Genomic DNA, 27,783 nt, shown 5'->3' on the forward strand with positions numbered 1-27,783 from the left:
ACTACTATCAAGAAGGATAATTGTTGGCTAATTCAAATATTACATACTTGTATTGGACAACAGTAGCAGCACTAGGTAGTATTGTACTGATTCCCAACCCTCACTGTACTTTAAAAATCACTGGGGGAGCCTTAAAAAGAAATACCTAGGCCTACACCCAGATATTTAGATTATTTGGCTGGATCAAGATAAAAACTTTTTTGGGTGATTCTAATATGCAGACAAAGTTAAAGACCGCTGAAATACCGCCTGCACTGTGCTTAAGCCCAAGACATGAAATGAAAAATTTGTGAAATTCAGAAGTGTCATATTGTATTCTTTTATGTGATATTAGAGTTTGTTTTTTTTAACAAATTTTTTTTTTTTTAAGAGATGGGGTCTTCTAAGACAAAAACCATCTGACTCAGCAATACCATTACTGTATACCCAAAGGAACGTAAATCATTCTGTTACAAAGACACATGCATGCACACATTCATTGCAGAACTGTTCATAATGGCAAAGATACGGAATCAACCTACATGCCTATCACTGATAGACTGGATAAAGAAAATGTGGTATATACACATTGTGGAATACTATGCAGCCATAAAAAAGAATGAGATCAAGTCCTTTGCAGGGACATAGATGGAGCTGGAAGCCATTATCCACATCAAACTAACATAGGAAAAGAAAACCAAATACTGCATGTTCTCACTTATAAGTGGGAGCTAAATAATGAGAACACACAGACACACAGAGGGGAACAACACACACTGGGGCCTATTGGAGGGTGGAGGGTGGGTGGAGGGAGAGGATCAGGAAAAATAACTAATGGGTACTAGGCTTAATACCTCGATGATGAAATAATCTGTACAACAAACCCCCATGACACAAGTTTAGCTACGTAACAAGCCTGCACATCAACCCCTGAACTTAAAGAGATGGGGTCTCGCTATGTTGCCCAGGCTGCTCACAAATTCATGAGCTCAGGCAATCCTCTGGCCTCAGCCTCTGGAGTAGCTGGGACAACAGGCACACACCACCATGCCTGGCTTGATAACTTTACCTTAAAAAAAAAAGTGTTCTTGTTTTTTGTTATTTCTTTCCTCTGCTCACTCTTAGATTGTGTAGTTGTAAAATCACTAAAAGTTAATCAACTCCAAAGTTTAGGATTTTTCATATTTTAATGTTTTTGAAATCTGGGTGAGTCTCAAAATTGATAGCCAACCCAGCAGGAGTAAATCATGATATGTTGGAATGTATCCTTTTGCACGTGATAGCTATTTGCATTGCTAAAACTGTAAATTGTTGAACTGGAGCTGTAATTGCCACTGAAAGTGTCTTCAAATAACATTGTAGTGCATCATTGAAATAAGTTAATTGTATTCAAGGAAAATTTATTGTGAGCATTCATTCATTTATCCATTCCAGTAAGTCTTAGGCAGCATGTTAGGTGACTATAGTACTTTGAAAACTAGGAAAGATCACAGAACAGGTCAGAATTTTCTAATTTGAGAGAAATTGATGTAATAAACTAAGATGTCATGAATGACTAACATTCAAGTGCAAATATGTAAGCTTCCAACTGACTTTCAAAAGAACTTGTTTCACTTCTAAAAATTCGTAATTCGGGTAGGAAGAAAATGAAACATGAATAAAATAAAATGGAATGTAGACAAAATCCCTGATATTATTTTATGTCTTAAGAAAGTTCTAAAGGGATTAGGAAAATGAATGTCATGCTGTATGTAATTGTAATTAGCTAAGAGTGATTCAGAATAATTTAGACTCTTAATGAAAAGAGGACATAGGGAATAGGTTTTCATTTTATGCCAAGTGATTTTTCTGTTGTTTATTAGCTAGTGAAACCAATGTTGGTAAAATTAAGTTAACAATTTTAGAGTTTGTGCTAGAAAAGATGTTCTGAGGCCGGGCATGGTGGCTCACGCCTGTAATTCCAGCACTTTGGGAGGCTGAGGTGGGTGGATCATCTGAGGTCAGGAGTTCGAGACCACCCTGGCCAACACGGTGAAACTCCATCTCTACTATAAATACAAAAATCATCCGGGCGGCGTGGCTCACGCCTGTAGCCCCAGCTGCTCAGGGGGATGAGGCAGGAGGGTTGCTTGAACCCGGAACGCAGAGGCTGTAGTGAGCTGAGAGGGCACTACTGCACTCCAGTACTCCAGCCTAGGCAACAGAATGAGACTGTGTCTCAAAAAAGAAAAGAAAAAAAAAGAAAAGATGTTCTGACGGTGATACTGATAAATTTTTAGTTGGTTTAACTTTTTGGGTTTTATATTAATAAAATTATTATTAAAATTAATAAATTAGGTAATTGTGTTTGTATATTATTTGTATGTATAGAATTCCCCTTCATAATCTGTTCTACTGTAATAAATTTGCTAAAGGGTTACCTTAGAATCATTACCTGGTTGGATTATGGATGCGTTTGTGAGCCTAATCTCAGTAATGAGAAATGCCTTTAGTGGCTCATGCCTGTAATTCCAACACTTTGGGAGGCCAAGGTGGGAGGATCCCTTGAGCCTAGGAGTTTGAGACCAGCCTGGGCAACATAACCAGCTGGTGTGGGACATCCTGGGATAGATAACCATTTCCTTCCAAAGTCAAGATAGCTACCCAATGAAGATCAAACAAAAAAAAAAAAAAGGAAAAAAGAAAAATACATTTATGGGGGTGAGGACTTTGAGAAAGCTCTGACTCTAGAAAGCTGAAACACCAAGTAAATGCCCTTTTCTAGTCCTTAATGTGACACTAAAAGATTGATTAAATATCATAGGACATTGAATATACTGTTGTAATGCTCTTAGGTCTTTTTTTGAAGATCATTTGGGGAACTTCAGTTACAGAAATTTATCACTTGATTTTGGCATAATTTAATCATTGTGGATTATTTCTGATAATTTAGAAAAAGTATCTCTTCATTATCACATAGGTGGGAGAGCTGATGTGTCTTTTAAATGATTGTTTGCAGTGCTTCCAAATACTTACAACTCTTTATTTTTTGTATATATGTGTATTTTTTAAAATTAAGACTGGATTTCACTGTGCTGCCCAGGCTGATCTTGAACTCCTGGGCTTAAGTGATCCTTCTGCCTTTGGCCTCCCAAAGTGCAGGAATGAGCCACCACACCCAGCCACAAATCTTTAAGTCATTAAACTTTTTTAAAGAGATGGAGTCTCACTATGTTGTCCAGGCTAGTTATGAACTCCTGGGCTCAAGTGATCCTCCTACCTCAGCCTTCCAAAGAGCTGAGATTATAGGCGTGAGCCATCACGCCCAGCCGTTTTTTTTTTTTTAATTAAAAAAACTTTTTTTTAATTGTAAATCAACTGGATTTTGGGAAGATAAATGCAAAGCATAGAGTTTTAAGTAGAAAAATATATAAACTAGATCAGCTTATTTTATTTTGTATGAGTTCATGCCTTCTTTAGTGTAACCTTTTCTTATTGTCTAACAGTGCACACTTAGAAGTAATATTTTGGTATATTTTAAGGCTATTTCCTAATCAGTTACTGACTACAGAACCTGGCTCAAGGTTTTTACACACCAACGTGAACATTCCATTAAGTGATACTAATTTTGAGAGGCAAATGATGACAACGTTTCCTGGATCAATGTCTCCTGCCTTAAGGAGATACTCCACTGAATTTGATTATGGTACATACTGTGTTTGCTTTTATAAATTACTTAGGCCAACACTCGGTCCAAGTTGTCCTTGTAAATGAAAATTGTAAATATTTAATATACTTTCAGTTACATCAGTGTTTCTTTTGATGCATGTTTGCAGACAGCTTTATCTGGTGAGACAGACGTTCTATTATTTGTAAAATTTAAGTTAAGCAATATTACCATTTCATTTAATTCCAGTTTAGCACAAGTTTTTCCTTTGTATACAAATCTCCACGAGAACATTCAACACATTTCATTGTTTAAAAATGTAAACATTTATTTAAAAGTAGGTAGCAAGTTAAAAAGGAATACTTGCCTGAAATCTTAAAACATAATCAAGTTCCTTTTAAAACAGTTAATTTTTTTCCTATAATTTACTTTCATCGAAAGTATATTATCTTTGTTTAACATGCTAGATAGAAGCAATTTAGCAACATAAAATATATTAGCTATAGTATGTTCAAAAGAATGAGAAATGTAAATTCAGAGATGAGACCATCATTTTTTGCAGTTTAAAAAAAATGCTGATTCCGGTGCAACATACACTGATTATCCAGGTTTTACATTTTAGGGCTGAAACCCTGAGGAACCTGCTGATGACTGTTTAGCACTGAGCAGAGTTCAGTGTGCATGCACTTCCAGAGTTAAAAGCTAAAGCAGACTAACTGATAGATAAACAACCAACATCTTTGCATTTCTGAGTTTTTACTTGTAATCATAGGTTTTCCCAAATTATTAGAATGTCTATACCTTAGCTATTTTACTAGAAAAATGATTTATGCTAGTATAGTCACTTGTTTAGAAGTCGGAAAAAGATCATTTTTTATTTTTAGAAATTACTAAGCTCTGTTGGTACTACAGCTGATCCTTCTTCAGTTCCGGAGGCTTCTTCTGGTGTCTGTAGCTCTTGACAGTGGTACTTCACTTTAAGTGGTTTGCCAGGGCACCAGACCAAGTGAATGCGACAGGGAATTATTTCCTAGGAAATAGTTATAAAATATTATAATCGGCAAAAACTTATGGTAAAAGCAATTCTACATACAATGTTATATTTTACCTGTGTTGATAATTCATGAAGTAGAACAGTATAATCAAAATCAATTGTATCATCATTAGTTTTCTAGAGGGAGAAAAAAGAGTTAGTATAATAAATGTGGTATTTAGTGTAATAACTATACAATACATTCTTGTTTTGAATGGGTGCCTTGTGTCTCCTACTGCCTTTTAGATTTCAGCCTCACAGTTTTTAGTGGTATTTTGCTTCAAGATATGGAAGTCATGAATCCTCATTTTTGTCTTGTCACTGAGTTATATGAAAGTCTGGTTGAATGTCTGTCACATTTTCTGATGGAGACTGAAGTCTGTGGGAATAGGGAGATTCTTTTAACAACCTTAAGGATCTAGATACTGTATATATACCTCAAGCTGATATATTAGCCCTGATATGACAGGCAATAAGACAAGGGGAGGGGCAACCAGTAATTCTAGAAGGCCTACCATGGGCTGGGTTCTGTGCTAGGCACCTTCTACATGTTCTCATCTAATTCTCCTTTACAATCTATGTATTATGAGCCTGGTTTTACAGGAGAGGTAATTTGAGATTACAGCTAGGAAGTGACAAATGGGAATTCCAACCCAGATCTACTGACTCCAACACCCACATTCTTCATATATACCACATGAAGCTATACACGCTGTTTCTAAAACCAGCCCATTGGATATTTTTCAGTAGGCAGGCAGTTGTCTTCATCTCTTTCATTCACATCGTTTCTATACATTTTACTAGTGACTAAACCAACTCCGTATTTTCTTTCTGACATTTCCTTTTTTTTTTTTTTTGCAAGAGTGCTTATCTATTCACAAGTAAAAATGGAAGAAAGAACATTTTTTTAAAAATACCTTAATTTTGGTTATAATTTGAGTCTTTTCCTACTATCACTGAGTACTCCATTTTTCTAAGAGAAAGATAATGAGTTACTTAAAAAACAATTTTTTTCTTTTCTCTTTCCACCTTTTCCCCTGTTCTCTACTTCCTGCTTAGCTCTTTAGAAATGGAATCATAACCTTTACCTTCCCTTTTACCAGACACTCCCTGCATGGCAAGCTTATATATGTGCTCACTTCAATGCTCGAGAGCTGGAACTCTCTCCCACCAGGAGAAGGCCTTAAGAGACAACAGTCAATTTACAACCTCAGTTAGGCCCATGAGGGAACTCTGTCCAAGTGTCTTGAAACAATGGCCATTTTACAATCTAGCTCTGCCCACAATGGCGCCAGCTTGACCACCTGGTAGATAAGGCACCCAAGAAGTCACATAGACCCTGCACCTGCTTGCTCCCTCTTCCGCATGCCATTTATGCCAAGTCCCCCTGTAAAAGCCCTTGTTTTTTGTCCCAAAAGGGAAACAGTACCTTAAAGGCAGGAGCCTATACTTAATTCCCCTAAGCTAGCTTTGGAATAAAGTCACTTTCTTCATACCAGACCTCACTCTTGTGAACTGGATTCTGCAAGCAGCAAGGGACTAAACTTGCATTTTGGTTACATTACCAGGTTTCTATTAAGACTACTAAAGAACACAAAAAAAGCAACGCCCCCCACCCCCACCACCAAAAAAGTTTAGACTCCCCTTTGCCTACATTGATGGAGATTTTTACAAGCCGTGAAATGGCCAGTAGGTGAGGAAGTCTGGAGGGAAGATACAGGCTGGAATCCTAACATTTGTTTTAAGCTCTGCCTCTTCTTTGCCTCGCTGGAGACTGCGATGATTTCCTTCAGAAATGCCTGAAGGAAAGGAGGCAGTTCCTTCCCCAGAGGGCCTGGATAAATCAGAAATCAACTACATTTTCTATGATTCTTCTTGGCAATACTCGATAGGTTTCCCTCCTGTCTCACAGTGTACCCACGAATGTTCAAAGCAAACATCTGAGGCACAAGCTGGAAAGTCAGAGAATTCATGAGAGAAAATTCAGTGTCTCTTTCTTAAGGGAACAGTTACTGGAGGTTCCAGTAATCAGTCTGGCATTGTCGCTTTGAGGGTGTGTTTAGCCTTGTTAGACCTTCATTTGGTGGCTGTCTTGACCTTGGAAGGACATGATTATCTATCCCAAGATGTCCCACACCAGCTGGATATTTGTCTCAGACTTTTATGCTGTCTGCACAGTCTTGACTGTTTACCATGTATTTTTATAATTTAAAAATTGGTTTTAGGCTGGACATGGTGGCTCACGCCTGTCATCCCAGCGCTTTGGGAGGCCAAAGTGGGAGGATCACTTGAGCCCAGGAGTTCGAGACCAGCATGGGCAATATTATTATTTTTTAATAGAGACCACCTCGTCTTTATTTAAAAAAATACTAATAAATAACTATATATATATATATATATATATATAAATTGGTTTTACTTATACACTTAAAATGTTTTTTTGAGAACAATGCCTTATTCTGCTTTTGAAAACGGCATTTCTGAAGGAAATCCTGGCAGTCTTCATTGAGGCAAAAAAGAGGCAGAGCTTAAAACAAATGTTAGGATTCCAGCCCCATTTGACAGACTATTTTGGTAAAAGCACAAAGAGTGTTACCCATTTTTAAATACAAAAATGTGAGTCGTGATAATGCTGGTAAAACCCTATATCATTTGATTGAGAACTTCCTCAATAAAGTTATCAAAACATCCCCTTACATTTTTGTTTTTATAGATTCCTCCTCCTTTAGGAGGAATCACCTTTAAACCAAAACAAAAAGCACAGCTTATTAAAAAAACTGCAGAAGAGGACATTGCACATCCTAGCCTGGCAAAGGATTGCCCTCCCCATGTCAAGCTCTGCCAAGAAGTCGTTTTTAATATTATTCAGAAATTATCTTTTTGGCTTCAATTCAGATCATCGCAAGTGCCAAATCTTGTAGCCCAAATGGATGATGATTTGTTGTTACATTTCCTGGTAACTCAGCACTTAATCTTGTTGCAGACAGACTGGAAGTGTTTTGTTTGTTCCCTTTTACTTGGTCATAACCCAACCCACCCCATGCCCCTCCACCCTGCTTCCCCCAAAAGGGAGCAAAGGATCTCTAACAGAACCAGGGTGGTTTTAGTAGAGAAGAATTAGGCTTAAGTTAGTAATAGAAGTTATCAAAAGTCTATTTCAGCATAACAGATAAGGTAGATAGGATGGTTTCTATATGTAGCTTTGGCTAATGGAGACTTCTACTTAATGTGAAGATGAGCTGACTGATAGTGATGTGCTGCCGGTTAGATAGTTTGGGGTGCTTACAAATCTGGTACTGATTGATAAGAGTTAGAACAATACTCAGCTTGACTTTTCTCAGTTCATATTAAAGGCAAAAGGTATGGGCTTATCCATTTTTTTCCCTAGCCAGCATATATCCCTTGTTCTTGGCACTGTCCTCATAGTATTGGGAATGACATCTATTCTTCAGTTCTAAGGAAAGAGTTGTGCCGGTAAGATGGGTCTTACTTTATATTTGCATTTCAGTCTTTTTTTTTTTTTTTTTTGCACACTCTTCCCTCAGGCCTTGTTCATTTGGGGCTGTGAGTTTATAAGCTTGTACTTCCTTACACAGTTGCATTAAAAGGTGAAATTAGCCCTGAGTATCAAGATAGTAATTCCCAGGAAGTTTTTGGAAAAATTATAATCTTTATACTTTTTTGAGTTACCTTGGGCCAAGAACACCTCCAGTCACTTCCTGACTCCGTGCCATACTGGCTTTCTCAGCCCTAGTGTCCTGTTGCTAGTCTCTCAGAACAGTATTTAGACCTTCTGCTCATAATGTCTTTTAAAAAATCATTGCTTGTTGCTTGTGTTGCTTCTTTTGATGAAGGGTCGGTCACAGGAGACCTTAGTGGCCACTGAATAGCAGAATTTGAAAATCTTTGTGGATATGTGCATACTTTTCTTTAAGAGAACTCTAAGCTGAAATGCATATTAACCTTGAAACCAAATATCCTAATTGCTCCAGGGATTTAAATTTGTATTAGTTTCACTTCAATCCATTTGTGAGTCCTCATTTAATAGGCCCTAAGAGATTAAATGATTTGCCTTGGGTGACCCAGCAAGTCAGCTGCATATTCAACTATTATTTATCTAACACCTAGACATCACAGGGGGAAAAAAAAATGTAAAACTCTCAGTCAATGACCATTCTCCCTCTGCATTTGTTTTTGTTTGTTTTGTTTTGGTTTTTTTGGGACAGAGTCTTGCTCTGTCACCCAGGCTGGAGTGCACTGGCACGATCTCAGCTCACTGCAGCCTCCGCCTCCCGGGTTCAAGTGATTCTCCTACCTCAGCCTCCCAAGTAGCTGGGACTACAGGCGCGTGCCACCATGACCGGCTAATTTTTTGTATTTTTGGTAGAGACGGGGTTTCACCATGTTAGCCAGGATGGTCGCCATCTCCTGACCTCATGATCTGCCTGCCTCAGCCTCCCAAAATGCTGGGATTACAGGCGTGAGCCACTGCGCCCAGCCTGCATTTCTGCTTTTTAACTGTCTAGTTACTCGTATGTCCTTGCTTTCCTATGTGCAGTTTGGTTGAGGGATATTAGTGGACAGATGATGGACATGAAAGACTGGTTAGAATGGGAGAGAAATACACCTGCTATTTTTTGTACCCTAGTATGTCCTAGTGGTAAAAATGTGTCATATGCAACTGCGAAAGAAAGGGAAACATGTTAAAAGTCCTAGTTTTTTCTGTTCTCAATGTGTTGCTCTATTCCTATTAAGTTTTCCTCTCACATTTACTACAATTAGTTCTATATTATCTTGACCCCATTTTCTATGCTTAAAACAACCTCTTCCCTATAACTTTAAAATCAGGTACAACCACATCTTGTTGAGGATGTGGTTATCTTGGTAGATGAGAGTGTATCAGAAACAGATAGAAACTTATCTAGCAAAAGAACTAGTAGTGTATCTTGACTTGTTATATGGCAACAATCAATTAGATGGTAATTTCTATTTAAAAGCACTCTATATGGGGAAAGACATGTTCATTTTGATAAGTAAAGACAAAATCTAGGTTTCTAGTCGATGTGTGTTGTACATGTGGTCTTTGGAAAGCAAACCAAACTATTTATTATTGACATTAAAATGGAGACTTAATGCTGGGTAAATCCTGTGCTCAGAAGATACTCACTGATGATCCATCCATGGGTGAACCTATGAACAAAACGCATTTTTTAAATTGGTGCTTATGATTAGTTCAGCTTGCCTCTCTTAATACTCCCAACACCTTTGCTGTCATCCTGCTCTCAGCTGATTACTTTGCCTCCTTTTTCACTGAGAAGACAGAAGCAGTTAGAATAGAGCTTCCACAGGCTCCCACTTTGATATCTGCCGTCCTAGCACTGGGCCACTGTTTCCTGCTTTCCCTCTAGGTGAACTCTCCGTGTTTCTAATATCATCTGGATTAATCACATCATCTCTTGCCTACTCGAAGATAGTAACTCTAACAACTTTTCCCTCTCTTTCATGCAAGTCTTACTTTGCCTCTGTATGCCGGACTTTTCCTCGTCAACATATATACATGCTGTTACGTCTCCCAACCAAAAAAATGCAAAGAAAAAACCCTTTCAGCCCTATGCTCACCCATCATCCAGCTGTAGTCCTCTTCCTTCCTTTTACTCTCCTTTATTATAGCTAAATTTCTTGAAAGGATGGAATGTCCACTTCCTCTCCTCCCATCCTTTCCTGAACCTACCCCAATTAGGCTTTTGTCCCCACTGTGCCAGTGAGAGGGCTCTTGATAAGCTCTCCATTCATTGACTCCAGTTGCTCAATGAAATGGACAGTTCTCAGTCCTCATCTTACTTGACTTTCCAGCAGCATTTAGTACTACCAGCCAGTCCTCATCCTTGAAATACTTTCTTTTCCCATATCTCCAACTGCTTAAGTCAGAAGTGTTCCATGATCCAATCCTTACATAACTTACCCTCTTTGTCTACACTCATTACCTGTGATCTCATCCAGTCTTGTGGCTTTAAATACTATATGGTGACAACTACAGCCAAGATCTCTCCCCTGAACTTCAGACTCTTCTGTCCAGAAGATTATACAAATTCTCTGTTTGGTTATAGAATTTAGAATGCCCCAAATCAAGATAATTCTCCCTCAATTCTGTTCCTCCTATAAGTTTCCCCAATCGGTAAATGAAAACTGTGTCCTTCTAGTTAATCATGCCAGAATCCTAAAAATCATCCTTAACTCCTCTCATCTCTGATATCCATATCCAACCCATGAGCAAATACTGTCAGTCTGCCAGAATCCAAACATCTCTCTAGCCGCATTGCCACTACTCTGGTCCAAGCCACCACCAGGCCTTGCCTAGAATATTGCAATACCTTTTTTTTTTTTTGAGACAGAGACGGCATCTCACTCTGTTGCCCATGATAGAGTACAGTAGCTCAATCATAACTTATTGCAACCTCCAACTCCTGGATCAAGCAATCCTCCCAACTCTGTGTCCCAAGTAGCTGGGACTACAGGCATGTGCCACTACATCTGGCTAATTTTTAATTTTTTTGTAGAGATAGGGCCTTGCTATGCTACCCAGGCTGGTCTCAAACTCCTGACCTCAAATGATCCTTCCACCTTGGCTACTTAATTTTTTTCGTAGCATTTACCATCATATGATACATATTTATTTATTAGCTCACTGTCTCTTTTTATCTTCTCTCACTAGAATTAATCTCAATGAGGGCAGCAACATTGTGTCTTTGTTCACGCCTGTATCCCCAGCCCCTGAAACAATACTTGGCCCATTGCAGGAACTCAAATATTTATTGAAATAAATGTGATTAAAACTCTTGATATGAAATTAGAAGTTCACATGAATTCAGTTTAAGGAGACCGCATTGATTGTAACTCTTGTGGCACATGTTAATTTTCAGGTTTTTCTTACCCACTGCCTCACATTAGTGAGCTGTGCCAAGTAGTAGTGTGACACCTGTGTTGTCATTTCCCACATCACATAAGAGCTTCCAAGGAAAGCCAAATCCCAGATGGGTCTCAGAGAGGGATCAATATGTCCATGATTATCTGAGAGAGACAAAAAAAGCACATTTGTATTAATGCATTTTTGAGACAAAATCTCAGAAGCTGCAGAAATGAAATAGGGTTTAAACTTAGTCATACCAGTCATCTCTCTCACAGCAAGACCTTGAGCCAGATATGTGATTTGTTTGTATCTGTTTCTATGTTAGTATGTAGATTTATATTCTTCAACTTGCCAAACTGAGTAAATCTATTATAAATCAATGGTCATTTGCTGTACTGTGTACATGCAAAGTAAGAGCCATGAAGCCTACGTTCTATCAAGCCTATGTCCACAAAGTATCTTGGACCCATCTTGTCTTCTCCAAACCCACTGCCACCACCCTTCAGGCCTGGGCTGCTTCTCCCTGAGACCACGGCCACAGTCTGCTACAAAGCTCTCAGATTTCAGTCTCCTCCTTCCAGCTGTCTCACACCTAGGAGCTAAAGTGACTTTTCCATACTCATTACTGAATACTCAAAGATGACATTCAATTTAACTTAGTCTTGTTAGTTAAGAAGCTTTTTTTAGGAGACAGGGTCTTGCTCTGTTGCCCAGGCTAGAAAGCAGTTCCACAATTGTACTTCACAGTAGCCTTGAATGCCTGGGCTCAAGCGATCCTCCTGCCATGGCCTCCCAAAGTGCTGAGATTACAGGTGAGGGCCACTCTGCTGGCCAAGAAACATTTTTAATTAGGTTGAAAAGTCTATCACTGATAATCTCCACCTTACCTTCTGGTTTAGGTCTACAGTCAATGTGATGGTGGTCTTTGCTTCCAGTCTGCCAAAATATCTTTGTGCTTCTCTGATCGTTGGCTTTAAAGCTAATCAATATGTTGGCAGCATCTCTCACTCTTGTTTAACACGTGAAGAAATCAAGTGGATTTTTTCTGTGGCATTGTTTTCGGACCTAAAATCTTTTAAATTTGGCAAACATCTTTCTTAAAACTTGCACAATATTAGACACTGTGAGAGGTTAGGGATACAGTGACTAATAAATTACTATTTGTGACTTTTAGGAGCTCAAATTTTATGAGATGACTGTTCATGAACCATCATTTTATGCAGTTTTGCAGAGATACTATATTAAGCCCTAATAATAGCACAATACATGAGGAATACTAACAAGCTTATTAGGAAACTAATCCTTCTGGGTAAAGTAATCCTTAGCATAAATTCTATTCTGTATTGGTAGAACTTGGCTAGTTTATACTCAGAGGTAATTCAGACAGCATTCACTGATTTCTTGGGATCTGTGTAGGATACCAAGATGGGTCCCCACCCTTCACATGTTGACATGGTGGGGTTATAGTTGATACATTCCTTAAGAGAGGGAGGATCAGAAAGCTGAGGGACAGCAGGGAAGGACCAGGTTTCTTTGGGCTGGAGAGGGTTGGGGGAAACTTCACAGAGATGAGATTTTGGCTGGGCCTTGAATTGCTGTCACGTCTGTGGGGGTCTGAGTGAGAAAGCGAGCATGTGAAGGTAGGAAGGCACCAGGCAGGGGCAGCCTCAGTGACTGGTCTTGGTAGAGTATACAGTATACTGGCAGCAGATTTTGAAAGGCCTTGTTTGCAGAGCTGCCAGAGTGGATATGAACTGCAATTGAGTAGTAAGTGTAGAAGATGACTTTGACTGCTGGATGCAGTGGTCTCAGGGAGAAGAAGCCCAGGCATGAAGGATGGTGACAGTGGATTTGGAGATGACAAGATTAGTCCAAAATACTTTGTGAATGCAGGCTTGATAGGAAATGGCAAGTTATTAAATGTTAGGAGATTAGTTGATAATGACCAAAGTTTCTAGCCAACTCTAGGAGAATAGTAATACCATTAAATGTAGGACAGAAAGTGGGAACGTTTTGGGTGAAAACAAGTTGAGTTTGTTATTAGGTGTATTAAATACAGTGTCAAGAAAGTCATGAAGGTGGATGATGTAAAGTGCTACAGATAGGCCGGGCATGGTGGCTCATGCCTGTAATCCCAGCACTTTGGGAGGCCAAGGTGGGTGGATCACCTGAGGTCAGGAGTTGAAGACCAGCCTGGACAACATGGTGAAACCCCACCTCTATTAAAAATATAAAAATTAGCTGGGTGTGCTGGCACACTCCTGTAATCTCAGATACTGGGGAGGCTGAAGCAGGAGAATGGCTTGAACCCAGGAGACAGACGTTGCAGTGAACCAAGATTGCACCACCGCACACTGGACAGAGGGAGACTGTCTCAAAAAAAAAAAAAATGCTACAGATAAGAAGGATAAGAAGCAATGTCTGGTTAGGGTTTTTGGTGATCTGGGTGGTCTCTTTATGTACATAGAGTAGAAGCCAAATAGGAAGAGTTTGAGTTTGAGGCAATGTGTATAAAATCTACTTTTGAAAAGTAGACAGAATAAGGAAAAAGATGGGTCTATGAAGAAATTGGTCAACACAACTCTGATCTTGACGATCTTTATAGGACAAGAGAAGGAACTGGTTGCTGAAGATTCTCAAGGTGGGAAGGATACTGATGGGGCAAAATTATGAAAGAACCAGATAAACTAGAACCAAGGGTATAAATAAAAGGAGTCTTAGAATTAAAGAAGGCCGGGCGCGGTGGCTCACGCCTGTAATCCCAGCACTTTGGGAGGCTGAGGCGGGCGGATCACAAGGTCAGGAGATCGAGACCATCCTGGCTAACACGGTGAAACCCCGTCTCTACTAAAAATACAAAAAATTAGCCGGGCGAGGTGGCAGGCGCCTGTAGTCCCAGCTACGCGGGAGGCTGAGGCAGGAGAATGGCGTGAACCCCGGGGGGTGGAGCCTGCAGTGAGCCGAGATCGCGCCACTGCACTCCAGCCTGGGTGAAAGAGCGAGAGTCCATCTCAAAAAAAAAAAAAAAAAAAGAATTAAAGAAAAGGTTGGGGAAGATGTAGCAACTTTGTGAGGTGGGAAGAAATGACAGAATCAAATGTCTCAATCTCAGTAAAGCAGGAGGCAAGACTGTCTCCTGAAAGTGCATGAAGCCGGGGTGTGGCCCTTGAAAAAATGGAAAAACTTCAATACAGCTGTCATGTGGAGTGTAGTAAGATGTTAGAAATAAACAGCGAGCAGCATCGAGGGCTCAGCACTTGGAGAAATCTTTTAGAAGAAAATACCTGTTGAGAATAAAGCAAAAGCTATTTGTTGCCTTTCATTGTCATCATATCACCCTTACGTGACATGTAAGTTTTTTGGTTCCATAATGCTTTCCTGTTAATATCGAAGTGCCTTCAAACTTGGAACTGAGGACTTTCAGTACTCTTCACTGGCTTTTCTTTGTAGTTTGTTTAACCTGGTAATGTCATTTTTTTCCTGTCACCATATGATAAGTAATCAATAGGGAGCTGTGACTATTTTTACAGATGTTATTGTAGAAAATGTGTTTTAGACTTCTACTTCCTGACAAGAATATCAGCATTTCATGAATGAATTTGTTTTTCCTCATTGCTATGAGCCGCTGAAAACTTCCTTGATCCAGCTCATCATCACGTGTTCTATCTTATGGTGCTGCTGTGAGTTCAGATTTGTGAGATCAAAACCCATCACCCTAGAAGATAAATCAGTTATACTAAATTCTGTGAATAATGAGAACATTTGAAGAGGTAAGTGCTGGCAACACTGCTGTAGAATCACTTGGGCAGACACAACTTTAGCTGGTTATTCCCAGGTCTTCAGTCTTGCCCTCTGTATGTAGTATACTTAGATTCATTGCTAGGAAGTTTGCAAATTCATTAGAAGTGAAACTTTCATTTGTAAAAAACAGACAACTTAAGGGGAAAAAACAATGTGGAGCAAGGATATTCCAAAATGGATTAGATCTTCTCACTTCTCCATTGTACTACAACAGTCCAGTGCCTTGGATCCATTAAATACTGAATAGGAATCTGCTGAGATTTTTTTTTTTTTTTTTTTTTTTTGAGATGGAGTTTCGCTCTGTTGCCCAGGCTGGAGTGCAGTGGTGCAATCTTGGCTCACTGCAACCTCCACCTCCCTGGTTCAAGCGACTCTTCTGCCTCAGCCTCCCAAGTAGCTGGGACTACAGGCACATGCCACCATGCCTGGCTAATTTTTTGTAATTTTAGTAGAGATGGGGTTTCACTGTGTTAGCCAGGATGGTCTCGATCTCCTGACCTTGTGATCTGCCCACCTTGGCCTCCCAAAGTGCTGGGATTACAGGCGTGAGCCACCGCGCCTGGCCCCCCTGAGATTTGAACTGGGTAAAATTTATCTAAATCCAAACCTTTTTGGTTTTAAGTAGATAATTTTACATACACAGACAAGCTATAGATAGCACCATTAAATGTCTCTGCTGAGTTTATACTATGACAGCAAAACTTGTAAGTTTTTTGATGAAAAATTGCCCTCTATTAAAAAGTTTTTTGAAGTTTCACAGTAGCTACATTAAGTTACATTATTATAGAATGGCCCCTATGGATATACAGGACTTATTAACTAAACATAATTCAGTTAACCTGCGCTATTAAAGAGTGTCTAAAATCTCATGATCCTGTGGCAAATATTCAAAGAAAAGATCCAATACAGTTTCTAAAATTTGTGTTTTAAGGAGTATAGATAAGCCCTATTTTCCCAACTAAAGGAAAACAATACCTAAATAAGTGTAGATTTATAAGTATCAGTCATCAGCTCATTTATTCGAAGCAATACTAAATATAAACAAATTCTGCTACAACATAAGATTTTAATTGCTCCCCTTGATTCCTTGGCACAGGATTTGATCCGAGTTGTCAGAGAACTATCATGTGAGAATCATTCAGGGTTCAGAATTTTAGAAATGGAAGAAGCAGTATTCCACTTCGAGGTTTTTTTTTTTTTTTTTAATTTATTATTTTTTATTTATTTATTTTTTTATTGTACTTTAGGTTTTAGGGTACATGTGCACAATGTGCAGGTTTGTTACATATGTATCCATGTGCCATGTTGATTTCCTGCACCCATTAACTCGTCATTTAGCATTAGGTATATCTCCTAATGCTGTCCCTCCCCCCTCCCCCCACCCCACAACAGTCCCTGGAATGTGATGTTCACCTTCCTGTGTCCATGAGTTCTCATTGTTCAATTCCCACCTATGAGTGAGAACATGCGGTATTTGGTTTTTTGTCCTTGCGATAGTTTACTGAGAATGATGTTTTCCAGTTTCATCCATGTCCCTACAAAGGACACGAACTCATCATTTTTTATGGCTGCATAGTATTCCATGGTGTATATGTGCCACATTTTCTTAATCCAGTCTATCGTTGTTGGACATTTGGGTTGGTTCCAACTCTTTGCTATTGTGAATAGTGCCGCAATAAACATACGTGTGCATGTGTCTTTATAGCAGCATGATTTATAGTCCCTTGGGTATATACCCAGTAATGGGATGGCTGGGTCAAATGGTATTTCTAGTTCTAGATCCCTGAGGCACACTTCTCAAAAGAAGACATTTATGCAGCCAAAAAACACATGAAGAAATGCTCATCATCACTGGCCATCAGAGAAATGCAAATCAAAACCACAGTGAGATACCATCTCACACCAGTTAGAATGGCCATCATTAAAAAAACAGGAAACAACAGGTGCTGGAGAGGATGTGGAGAAATAGGAACACTTTTACACTGTTGGTGGGACTGTAAACTAGTTCAACCACTTCGAGGTTTTTAAGGATATTTAGTCTCAGTAAATCGATGGGGAGCAGAGACATTCAGGAATGGAGACTACAGAGCCTCCATTGTTGACATGGGTTTGCCACAGAATCTGGGCAAATGAGTGAACTGTGGGAAAGGGTGGGATGATGAGTGCTGTAGCAGTCAGACATCAAGCTTAATACCCAAGAGATGACTTTCGTGGTTTTGAAAATTGGATTTGCCAGTAAATGTGCCGAGTCTCAACTGCTGCCCACACATTCTGGTGAGTGCAGGAACAAATGAGCTCTGCTTCACTTCAGCTGAGTCACTTCAGAGGGCAGGGCTCCTTCGTTAGAGACAGCACTACTGCCCATTAACCACTGACCTGAAATGAGATAAACATGACTCCCCTGCAGCATCCCAGAGAGGGCTCATCCGGCCTTGGAGCATAAGGCTGTGATGAGTAGAGTAGAGGCTCTGGAGGCTGTCGTCTAAAGTTTCCAAAGCCACTGCCAAAAATAGAGATGTCACCTCAGCTCCTGGACTCAACCCTGAAAACAGCACCCCTATATGCATATCCTGTTTCAAAATCCTGTACCTCTTACCTGGGAGTTCAATTCTTACTGTGCCCCTCATTCTGGGATGGAAAATGAGGAGTTTTTTTTTTTTTTTTGGAGATGGAGTTTCGCTCTTGTCCAGGCTGGAGCGCAGTGGCACAGTCTCAGCTCACTGCAACCTCCGCTTCCTGGGTTCAAGGGATTCTCCTGCCTAGCCTCCTGAGTAGCTGGGATTACAGCCGTGCGCTACCACGCCTGGCTAACTTTTGTGTTTTTAGTAGAATCGGGGTTTCACCATGTTGGCCAAGCTGGTCTCGAACTCCTGACCTTGTGATCCACCCGCCTTGGCCTCCCAAAGTGCTGGGATTACAGATGTGAGCCACCGTGCCCGGCTGGACAATGAGGAGATTAAAGGGATACATACTGTTGGTGGAGTTACTGCATTGGACTAGAAATGAAGAACAGAAAGATGATACCTCTGAGTTTTGTTTAAATTAAGGGGGATATCACAATCTTTAGTTGAATGAAAGTGCCACTTGAGGGATAAAAACTTAAATGATCTTTCTTTTAAAGATTAATGATCTTTCTTTTAAAGATTTAGTTATTACATACATTCCTGAATATAGAAATTCCAAATGCTGATTCATACCAGGTATGCCGACTATCTCCAAGGGGTTTTTCAGTTGCTTCATTTGCTTGTAAAGCAGGTAATCCTCTTGTTGTCTTTTCTCTTTCTCGACGAGCCGTGTACAAGTTACATTGATGGCTGGTCTGGGTTTCTGATTCTTGAAAAACACTCGAGCAGAACATTTCCCCAAACGTCCCTCACCTTCCTGAAGTAAAGACTGTGGAGTTAAACAGGATACTTTCTTATCACCTCCCACTCACCCAGTGCACACGAGCACACATAAGATTGAGAAGAGTTCATTGTACAAGGCAGGCAGGCTCTGGCATCAATAGATGTAGTGGGTTTTGCTTTATAGAAAGTGGTTTTTGTGCTCACAGCTGAATACAACAGTCCTTCTCTCTTTGCTATCATTTAAACTCTCGTCTTCTGATTGTGACTTTATAAAATGACGTTGGGCATATTTCCAAAGAAATATCATTGACATCCATTGAGCACTGCTTGGCTCAAACCTCTAGAGTAGTGGCCACTTTACTCTCTAATGTGGACCAACATAATGCTTAGGTGGACGTCAAAGTTACTAACTTGAACTAAAAGATGAAGCTGGCTCCTATTTACAAAGATAACAACAACGTCTTCATGCTGCCTTGTGAATTAGGTCCTCTGATTCCAGTTTGAAAGATTAAGATACTGAAGTTTAAGGAGGAACCTACTCCATGTCTCACAGCTAATAAGCCAGGGCTTGACCTCACTTCTAACACTGAAGCCCAGGCTGTCTGTACTAACTTTATCTCTCTATGCCAAGATCTAATCCAGAAGAAATGGGAGCACTGATCATCCACATGGGATTCATTCAACTGCCTGAGTGATGCTTATTTGCATTCATCTTTTTTTTTTTTTTTTGAGACGGAGTCCTGCCTGGGTGGGAGTGCAATGGCATGATCTCGGCTTACTGCAACCTCTGCCTCCTGGGTTCACGCGATTCTCCTGCCTCAGCCTCTGAGAGCTGGGATTACAGGCGCCCACCACCATGCCTGGCTAATTGTGTGTATTTTTAGTAGAGATGGGGTTTCACTATGTTGGCCAGACTGGTCTCGACCTCCTGACCTCGTGATCTGCCTGCCTTGGCCTCCCAAAGTGCTGGGATTACAGGCATGAGCCACCACCCCTAGCCTTGCATTCATGTTTAAATGTAGGTGTTTTGGATATTCTTGGATCTCCCTCACTTATTTTATAATCCAGAAACATCTGGAGCTTCAACTAGACATCAGATATATGACTCATTTCTAGCATAGTGGTTCTTCCCCCTTTTAAGGAATTCCCCAGATTCCTTAACCAGATATGAAAAGCCAGGGAACCTATTCCCTGAAAAATGCACATATCAGCACTGGGCCTAGAATTTGAGGAAGTTCATGGGCCACTAGTCTTGGCCCTACCCAAATCCAACTCTCGTTGGCTGGTTGCGCTGTTGAGGTGATAATCTTCTTTTTACTTCTGTGGTTGTTTAAACTGGGTGAAGTCCCAGTGAAAACAACCACCAAAAATAAAAAGAAAAAAGTCCATGAGGAAACAAATTGTAATCAAAATTCTCTCTCTGCTTGAGCCCAGGAAGTCAAGGTTGCAGTGAGCCGTGATCGTCCCACTTCCCTCCAGCCAGGAGAGCAAGACCCTGTCTCAAAAAGAATAAATAAATAAAAATTAAAAATAAAAAAATTGGATCTGCTTAATAAGCCTGTTTCTAAAACTACCTCAAAAAACTGAGAAACACTTTCCAGTGGGCAACTTTTCCTCCTGTGAGTGCCGGTTTTGCGTGAGAGGGAATTTCATTACTGCTTTAAGATGTTAATTATTGGTGCAACATCGAAAAACAGTGAAGGAAGCATTCAGGAAAGGCTTATGAAAGGGCAGAAGGAACCTAGTACATGGCCTCCTCTGTTGTCAAAGCCATTTCCAGAGAAGAGAAAAAGAACCAGGTACTGCCCCCTTTCATTTTCCTTTCCATTTCCCCCTCAAAACATCTCCATGGAATCAAAGCCGTTGCCTGAGGTTAAAAGAACTGCCCTTCACCCCCTGAAATGGAAGGTTTCAATTAGCTGGCTCTGCTCTTAATGCATCTGCAGGATCAAATCCAGGGAAGCATATTGTTGGTGAAAATAATCTAGTAATTGTATTCCCTCTAGCTTTAATACTTTCAGTTTGCAACACTAACAATCAAAGTCATCTTTCGTATGCTTTAAGGAAATTTTAATTCATAGGTTAATAAACAGAGTCAGAGCATACTGCTGTCATGTTGGAACTTGTTGGAACTTGAGTGTGAGCATTCTTCCAGAAGCATGGGGTTGGGGGAGTCATGCCTTCAACTCCCGAAACTCTGTCACCCTGGAACACTTTAATCCTGGATGCTGCCTGCTTCAGGCTGCTTCTCAGCACAAGACAAAGAGCATTTGGGCTGGTCTTCTCTCTGTCCATGCTCTGATTGCTGCCTTTCAGCTTGGCCTAGCACAAGGAAGTTCATCTGGCTCTAATTTCTATACGAGTTTTCTCTTTACTCTCTTCTTGAAAACAGGGAAAAGGAAACTTGGCAAAACATGGTCTGCTTGGTCAAAGCTGTAGTGAGGCTGATAACGGCTGGAGCACGTGCTGGTGTTTTACAGAGTGCCTCTGTGTACGTTAGCTCATGGGGTTGGTCTCACGCTATGCTGGCCTGCTAACCAGAAATATCACCATCTGACAGGAAGAGAATAAGTCGGCATTTGAGAGTGAGTCATTCTGAGGACTCTGAGGAGCTAGGAGGGATTCCAGAGGGAGCTGTGAAATTCTCTCCCAGGGGTCCCAAGGAAGAGGAAGGTGATCGCTTATATGGATTGTTTTAAATGCAACCCTGCGTAAGACCATGAAGTTGAAGTAGTTAAATATTGAGCTCTTGCCTAGTTCTGTTTAGTTCTTGATAACAAATAGGAAATAAATCAGGAAAAAACAAAAGCAAACCTCCAGATCACTATATATTAAGATTCTCACTTTTTTACCAAGCCATATTTATAGCAGTTGCTAATAGGATACTTTGCCAATTGTGGCAGCTTACCTCTGGGTTGTAGCGCTCTGTGCTGAAGACCACGTCAACTTTACATCCCTCTTTTGGATTAATCTGGAACACAGGAACTGAATCTTAGTATAGTAGAAGCTCCCTTAAACATCTTCATATCCAGGAATCACACTCTTAGGATAACATGGCACACAAATGGTGGCTGTAGCATTTATACCTGAATAAAATTGGTGATTGCTTGAAAGAAAGATCTCAAATTTTGTTCTGATTGTGCCATTCTGCTTGCTAGTTTGACACCTACTCACAAAGAGGGAGGCTGAGAAAGGGAAATGGTTGCGTTCTGACTGAAGTGACTTTGTGAGAGCAGCTAAAGGAGAAATGAACAAGTGTGTGCAGGGAGCTGGAGGGAATTCCTTCATCCCCAACTCCTCAGTGCCTGCTCCACGCCCTGTCCTGGGGCCACATCAGTGAGCAGGACTGACAAGGACTTGCCCTCCTGCCACCCATAGCCCAATGGGGGATGCTGGCAACAAACGCACAACAAGTAATAATTATGCTTTCAGGGGCTGATGAATGAAGAAAGACAGCGGTGGTGTAGGAAGGTGCTTGGCACGAGGCGATCTCAAAGATGAGACCGGAAGGACAGGAAGGAAGCAGCCATCCCAGATCTAGGTGGGGGATGCCTGGTACAGGCAGAGGGGACCCACAAGTGCAGGCGTGAGGTGGAACTTCAGTCTGCAACAGGATGAATCAGCAACACTGAAGAAGTCTTCCAATGCTATCCTCTTTTCTTCCGTTTGCAGTTTTTACAGGCAAGCATACTTTTAAACTTCGGAAATGTTAATGTTTAGCCTTTTAAAACTGTTGAATTGATTCCAGTGCATATTTTGGAATATACATATCTATGTCATTATGGCAATTTAAACTGTTTAGAAGTTCTTATTATTTGCCATCTTTTTTTTAAGAGAGCAAAATGATAAATCAGTAAAAACAAATATTTCCTAGAGAGGAAAGGGAACTTGCTGTTGTATAGAGCTGAAGTTACTTCACATAGCATTGATTAAGGTTGGACTCTGGAAACACCAGTTTCCTTTGCATCTTAGCGTAGCAATGCAATAAACAAACAGCATTATTTTATTTTAAATAGACCGGATAGCATCCATTCCTATTATAGATTCTTAAAAAATGCTGGGAAACTGGAGAAGGGAAGGAAAGGATTCCTTGGCAGTTATTTATGTAGGGAATATTTAAGCTTGTACATGTATAGATGTTGCTGGGGAAGGAGAGAGAATTCCCGAGAGCATTGCACACGGAGCAGTTTGCTGAGGGCTCATCGTCAATCTTCAAACGAGTTCTGTTGTAAGCTGAAGCACTGATTTTGGTTTACACAACGCACACACACAAGTCTGTCTATTCACTCATTCACTGTTTATCACCTACTATGCCAGGCCTTGGGGAGATATGAAGAAATATGACATCCAGCCCGGCCTTTCCAGAGATCTACTTCTCTCTTGGAAACAGTTTTGTAGTGTAGCTGATCAGTGTGGTAGAGCGCAGCCTGCGGGAGGCTTTCTAGAGTGGGTGAGGCCTAAACTGACTCTTTGAGGAGCCAGTGTTAGACAAAGGTGTGGGAGTGGGATGTAGGGTTTGTAATTCCAGGGGGACAGTGAAGCTGGAGAAAAGGTGTCTGGGGAGGTGGGTGCAAGGGCATGGAAAACCTCACTTTTTTTGAAGATGACTTGGAATTTGATCCCAAAGTCTGCAAGAGTAACATTAAACATATCCACAGTACACAGGGTGTTGTGAACAGTAGGATACAGCATAAACAGGGTTTAGGACAGTGCCTGGGTCAGCGCAAACTTCAATGTCTGTTTACTATTTTTATTATTACTAAAATCTATGGGCATGAGAGAGCAGAAGAACTGGGCTAAACACGAGACTGACCCAAGTTCAAGGATAGGGGACGTTACATAACATGGGCTCCCATCAGGGTTGCTCCTGAAACACCCAATGAGTAGTGAAAGGATATAAATGAGACATTCCTGACAGTGGCTGGACAAGGCTCCCATGACCTCTATCTCAAAGATTCCTCAAGTTCAGCATCCTTAGTACCTGCCAGTGTGGGAGGAACACAGGGCTGTGGCTTGCTGCCTCTCACACTCCCAGCCACATGGGCACCCACAAACAACTAACACTCAGAAGGCGACACTTCTGCTTGCCAGTGGGTTCTAAGCCTTGAATGGGTCGCTGCACCAGCCCCGCCCCTGCTCTGTGCACCGCAGCACCTGGGAGTCTGCCTGTCCTGTTGAGTAGGGGCTTCCTAGGTACAGCCTCCTGCAGAGGAGTCAGCGACACCCTCAGGTTTCTAGCTGTGAGGTGGGCAGGGGTGGGCGCGGAGGCCATTCATGAGATGAGGAAGAAGCCGAGTTGGGAGGGTTCAATCTCTGGCACATGGGGAAATTTGAGATGTCTTGGAAAATGCTGAGGGTTATAGAAGTAGGATCAGCAGAGGTAGTGGTGAAAGCCATAGAATTTGATGCAATCCCCCAGGGAAGATGTGTAGAATAAGAGAATAAGAATCCTGAGGAACATCAGCCTTCACGTCGATACGTTGGGGCATGGTTATATGCTATGCAAAAAGATTCACTAAAGTCTTCCTTATTCTTGATATAATTGTGCATATTTTAAATACAGGACTTATGATTTGATGCAACAGTGTTCTGGAAACACATGGAGGCAAAGTGAGAAGGGCTTTGAGCTGGTGTGGAGTCTGTCCTTTTTTTAAAGAGTTATTTTCTTTGCTGATTTGATTTATTTTGTTTTAAGGAAGCACTCTTTTTTTTTTTTTTTTGGGGGGGGCAGAGTCTTGCTCTGTCACCCAGGCTGGAGTGCAGGGGCATGATCTCGGCTCACTGCAACCTCCGCCTCCTGAGTTCAAGCAATTCTGCTGCCTCAGCCTGCTGCGTAGCTGGGACTACAGGTGCACGCTGCCACACCTGGCTAATTTTTTGTATTTTAGTAGAGACAGGTTTTCACCGTGTTGCCCAGGCTGGTTTCGAACTCCTCAGGTCAGGCAATCCGCTTGCCTCGGCCTCCCAAAGTGCTAGGATTATAGGCGTGACTCACTGCGCCCGGTTAACAAGGCACTCTTAAAAGTGTCCACATTTCATCCAAAATAAAATGTTTATGTTTTTGGTTGTACTTTATCATGTATCAAGACACAGGGCTTTTATCTCTCACAAAGGCCTATCCCTTTTCCCTTCCTCTGAGTCACAAGTGCCTCGTGCTGTTTTGCTCTGGTGAGATGAGCCACACAGCCACAGGCCTGTGTGTGGGGTGGGCAGGAGCCAGGGCCACCTTCCTCTGGATGCGGTGTCTTGCACTTGCTCTCCAGTGGTTTTAGGATTGTGTTGAACTTTGGCTGTCCTTGATTTAAAATGTTCTGTGATAAAGGGGTCCTTGATGTTCAACAACATCACTCCATGATTTCAGCTTCTACCTTATTCCAAGTACTGTGCTGGGTGCAGGAAAGACAGAGCAAAACAGCAGCGGCCGCTCTCAGGGCAGCCTAGCAGGAGAGGGCCTTAAATAGAGCATTGTAGGATTGATTATTTGATTGTGGCTGACTTAAGAGCTATGAGAGGATAGCTGGAGAATTGGTCTAGTCTAGGGATCAGGGAAGCGACATTTGAGCTGAACTCTGAAGATGAAGAAGGACTTGGTCTTGGTGGGGGGAGGAGAGCTGGCAAGGGCCTGAGGAGCAGCCATGGGGCCCCAGGGCAGAAAGACTGGAGCTGGAGCTGGGACACTGTAAGAGGCTGACTGGGTGGCAAGGGCCACACCTGGAGGCCACAGAGAGGATTTTGTTCTGAGAGAAATGGAAAGCCAGGGACCAGAAGGAGGGATTTTGAAAAGATCCCTCTAGCTGTAGTGTGGAGAATGATGCTGGAGTGAGGGCTTGTGCAGAGTGAATGTAGAGAGGGCAGGAGGCTGGCTGAGGGGGCGGGGGAGAGGGAGCAGGGCTTGGAGCCAAGGTGACGACAGTGGAAATGGAGAGAAGCATATGGTGGACCAAGTATGCCAGGTTGCCCCCCAGCCAGGCTGCAGCAGGCCACCCTCCCACCAGCCATGTGAGAGCAGTCAAACCACCAAACCCCAAGTCCTATCAGAAAGTAAAAAATAAGCAGGTAATTCAAGATCAGAAATCATCACTAGAATACACTTTATATTAAGACAACTTTTTTTTTTTTTTTTTTTGAGACAGAGTCTTGCTCTGTCGCCCAGGCTGGAGCACAGTTGCATGATCTCAGCTCACTGCAACCTCTCCCTCCTGGGTTCAAGAGACTCTCCTGCCTCAGTCTTCTGAGTAGCTGGGACTACAGGCACATGCCACCGTGCCCAGCTAGTTTTTTGTATTTTTAGTAGAGACAGTTTCACCATGTTAGCCAGGATGGTCTTGATCTCCTGACCTCATGATCCGCTCGCTTCGGCCTCCCAAAGTGCTGGGATTACAGGCGTGAGCCACTGCGCCTGGCCTTAAAACAACATTTTTAACATTGTGTCATTTAAAATATGCTTGTGTGTACAGAATAATGCAAGTAGCCCAATAATTTGGCCAATTGCCTGGTTCCATTCTAAGCACCCTACATGTATTAAGTATGCTAACAAAGCTCTGAAGGCCTCCTCAAACTCATTAGTAATTACAGAATACAAAAATGCAAATTAAATAAGCAATGAGTTAGTACAGTACCACTAGTAGACTGGCAATGAGAAAGTGGACAGGGCCCATTGCTGGGCAGGGTTTGGGGCTTTACGACTGCAGTCTGGCATATGCAGTCTGGCATACGTGGTCAAATCAAGCTTATGTGTGAATACCCTGTGACCTAGAAATACCACTCTGGGCATGTATCCTAGAGAAATTATGATGGAGGTCTGTGAAGAAACTGACTCATATAAGGATGTTCCCTGAGGCACCGTGTGGGGAGGTGGGGCTTTGGAGGCACTCACCTTATAAAGACCTCTGGTCTTGCCCAGGGATGCTTCCTCTGGGACTTACACAGCAGGTTGCTACAGCCACATGGTGTAAAGCTAATCCATTAAATTCAAAGCCATGAAAAAATGTAAGTAGACTTTTTTGAAACAACCAAATCTGACACGAGGAAAGGTGACCAACAATTCTAGCTTTCCTGAGGAAAGAAGGATTCCTGTAATATAGATTACAGTGATTTCATTCCTTTCCCCAACACACTGCCATAACTGCCCATCTGTGAAACAGATCAGGAAACTTGACATCCCTTTCTTTAAACACAGCCAAAGGCAGAGCACATTGTTCCAGTATTTTTCGGAAAAGGGCTATTTAATAAGAAAAAGCAAGCAAGTGACCATATGACTGTATAACCTGAAGGAATTAATTAGTAGCTCTTCACTGCAGATTTTTAAAAAATTATGTATAAAAGAAGACTTGTGTACTACAGCCTGGAACTAAATTCTTCATAATCATGGGCCAGTAATAACATGGTTTATGCTCTAATTTTTTTTTTTGAGACAGAGTCTCACTCTGTCACCCGGGCTGGAGTGCAATGGTGTAGTCTCAGCTCACTGCACCCTCCACCTCCCGGGTTCAAGTGATTGTCCTGCCTCAGCCTCCCAAGTAGCTGGGATTACAGGCATTTGCCACCACACCCGGCTAATTGTTGTATTTTAAGCAGAGACAGGGTTTTACCATTTTGGCCAGGCTGGTCTCGAACTCCTGACCTCAGGTGATCCACCTGCCTCGGCCTCCCAAAGTGTTGGGATTACAGGCTTGAGCCACCGCACCCAGCCCTTACTTTTTGTGTGTTTATTTTACAGGTGAGTTTTGGCCCCACTGGACAGTGAGAAGAGGCAGTCCCATCCCCCTCCCCATATACCTTCCACCTCCCCTTCCTTGTACGCCATACCACCATGTACTCTTTAGTGACTGATCAGCACTTTGATTTTGGTTTGATTTGCAATCAGTTTGGAGGGAAACAGGCCACTTTCAAAGACCTGTTTGAGAGAATGTACAATGGAATGCTTTCAAAGACCTGAACTCATCACACTAGATTTTATTTATTTATTTTTTGGTAAATGATCCTCAAATCCTTAGCAAATCAATATTAAGCATTCATTCAGTGCTTACATATGAAGCTTCCTGCCACCATCGGAGGGAATCATGATAAA

General features: G+C 41.4%; 2 protein-coding genes across 3 annotated transcripts in view; one reads left to right on the forward strand and one right to left on the reverse strand.

Moving 5' to 3' along the window:
- Window positions 1–27,783, forward strand: part of GFM1 (G elongation factor mitochondrial 1) — a 138,866-nt gene that overhangs the window by 49,314 nt on the left and 61,769 nt on the right. The window lies entirely within an intron of this gene.
- RARRES1 (retinoic acid receptor responder 1) overlaps window positions 3,928–27,783 on the reverse strand; it is a 37,056-nt gene continuing 13,200 nt past the window's right edge. The window contains exons 2-6 of one of the 2 annotated variants that reach the window (XM_030822756.1): window positions 21,622–21,684; window positions 18,564–18,747; window positions 11,590–11,726; window positions 4,734–4,796; window positions 3,928–4,655 (exon numbers count right to left, since the gene is read on the reverse strand). In XM_030822756.1, the coding sequence (XP_030678616.1) occupies window positions 4,506–4,655; window positions 4,734–4,796; window positions 11,590–11,726; window positions 18,564–18,747; window positions 21,622–21,684 (597 nt within the window). In that variant the 3' untranslated portion in view covers window positions 3,928–4,505. Of the gene's footprint in view, window positions 4,656–4,733; window positions 4,797–11,589; window positions 11,727–18,563; window positions 18,760–21,621; window positions 21,685–27,783 lie in introns of both variants that reach the window. The other variant, XM_030822755.1, reaches the window with a different exon arrangement.

Source organism: Nomascus leucogenys, chromosome 11, assembly GCF_006542625.1.
Source record: "Nomascus leucogenys isolate Asia chromosome 11, Asia_NLE_v1, whole genome shotgun sequence".
Lineage (NCBI taxonomy): Eukaryota > Metazoa > Chordata > Mammalia > Primates > Hylobatidae > Nomascus > Nomascus leucogenys.